The following is a 743-nucleotide window of genomic DNA, read 5'->3' as shown; positions in this document are numbered from 1 at the left end:
TGTATACGTGAGGTGCTAAATTCAAGAAGTGCCACATATAAAAAACTGAGAAAATGACATTCAGAGTTTTATCTTTGAAATGCTTGAAAGACCATGTCTTGTCTATGGACAGAATTTCAAACTCTTCCAGAGGAGTGTTCTTATGTGTTTCTAAGATAGAGGGATGATCGGGGAATACAGTGGTATGCATAACTCAGTTTTGGCAGGGTGGTGCTTACCACCTTCATGAAATAAGTGCCTCTTGTAGGTATATGTATTTTTAATACTTTTATTAATTGTCTAAAGAGAGCCAGAAACTTTTCCTTGTATGACTACCTGCTAGTAAATGATATTTCTGTATTCTTATGTACAGATTCATTGCTGTAGTTAACACTGAAAATGAAAATAAATTTCAGGATCTAATGGGGACCATGATGAAGAAAAGCTGAACACTTTTTTGGAATATGTAATGAGCTCCGGACAGGTGACGGATGGCACTGTGGCAACTGAACCTTCAAGAATTCAGCACATTTGGAGTCTTAGAGAAAGAATAGCTGAGTCCCTGATCGCTGATGGTTACACATATAAGTCAGTAGTTGTGTATGTCATGTGCTTGCTTGTATGTGGGTTGGTCATGTATCATTAATGATGGCTTGGAAAACAGTGGTGTTTACACTAAGTTTGTGCTTCTTTGGGTAGAAAATTGGTTTGGTTTATGTTCTGGGATTTTCTCTGTATAGAAATATATTGAAAAACATACTTCC

The 743-nt window shown here is 36.7% G+C and overlaps 1 protein-coding gene across 5 annotated transcripts in view; it reads left to right on the top strand.

Moving 5' to 3' along the window:
- The window catches only part of LOC119585762 (D-2-hydroxyglutarate dehydrogenase, mitochondrial-like), a 6630-nt gene that overhangs the window by 3892 nt on the left and 1995 nt on the right, over positions 1-743 (top strand). For 4 of the 5 annotated variants that reach the window (XM_037934468.1, XM_037934470.1, XM_037934469.1 and 1 more), the window contains exon 7: positions 396-579. In XM_037934468.1, coding sequence (XP_037790396.1) covers positions 396-579 — 184 coding nt within the window. The remainder of the gene's footprint in view (positions 1-395; positions 580-743) is intronic. The other variant, XM_037934472.1, reaches the window with a different exon arrangement.

This window comes from Penaeus monodon, chromosome 20, assembly GCF_015228065.2.
Source record: "Penaeus monodon isolate SGIC_2016 chromosome 20, NSTDA_Pmon_1, whole genome shotgun sequence".
NCBI classification, from domain to species: domain Eukaryota; kingdom Metazoa; phylum Arthropoda; class Malacostraca; order Decapoda; family Penaeidae; genus Penaeus; species Penaeus monodon.
This window is presented reverse-complemented; position numbering and strand designations above follow the sequence as displayed.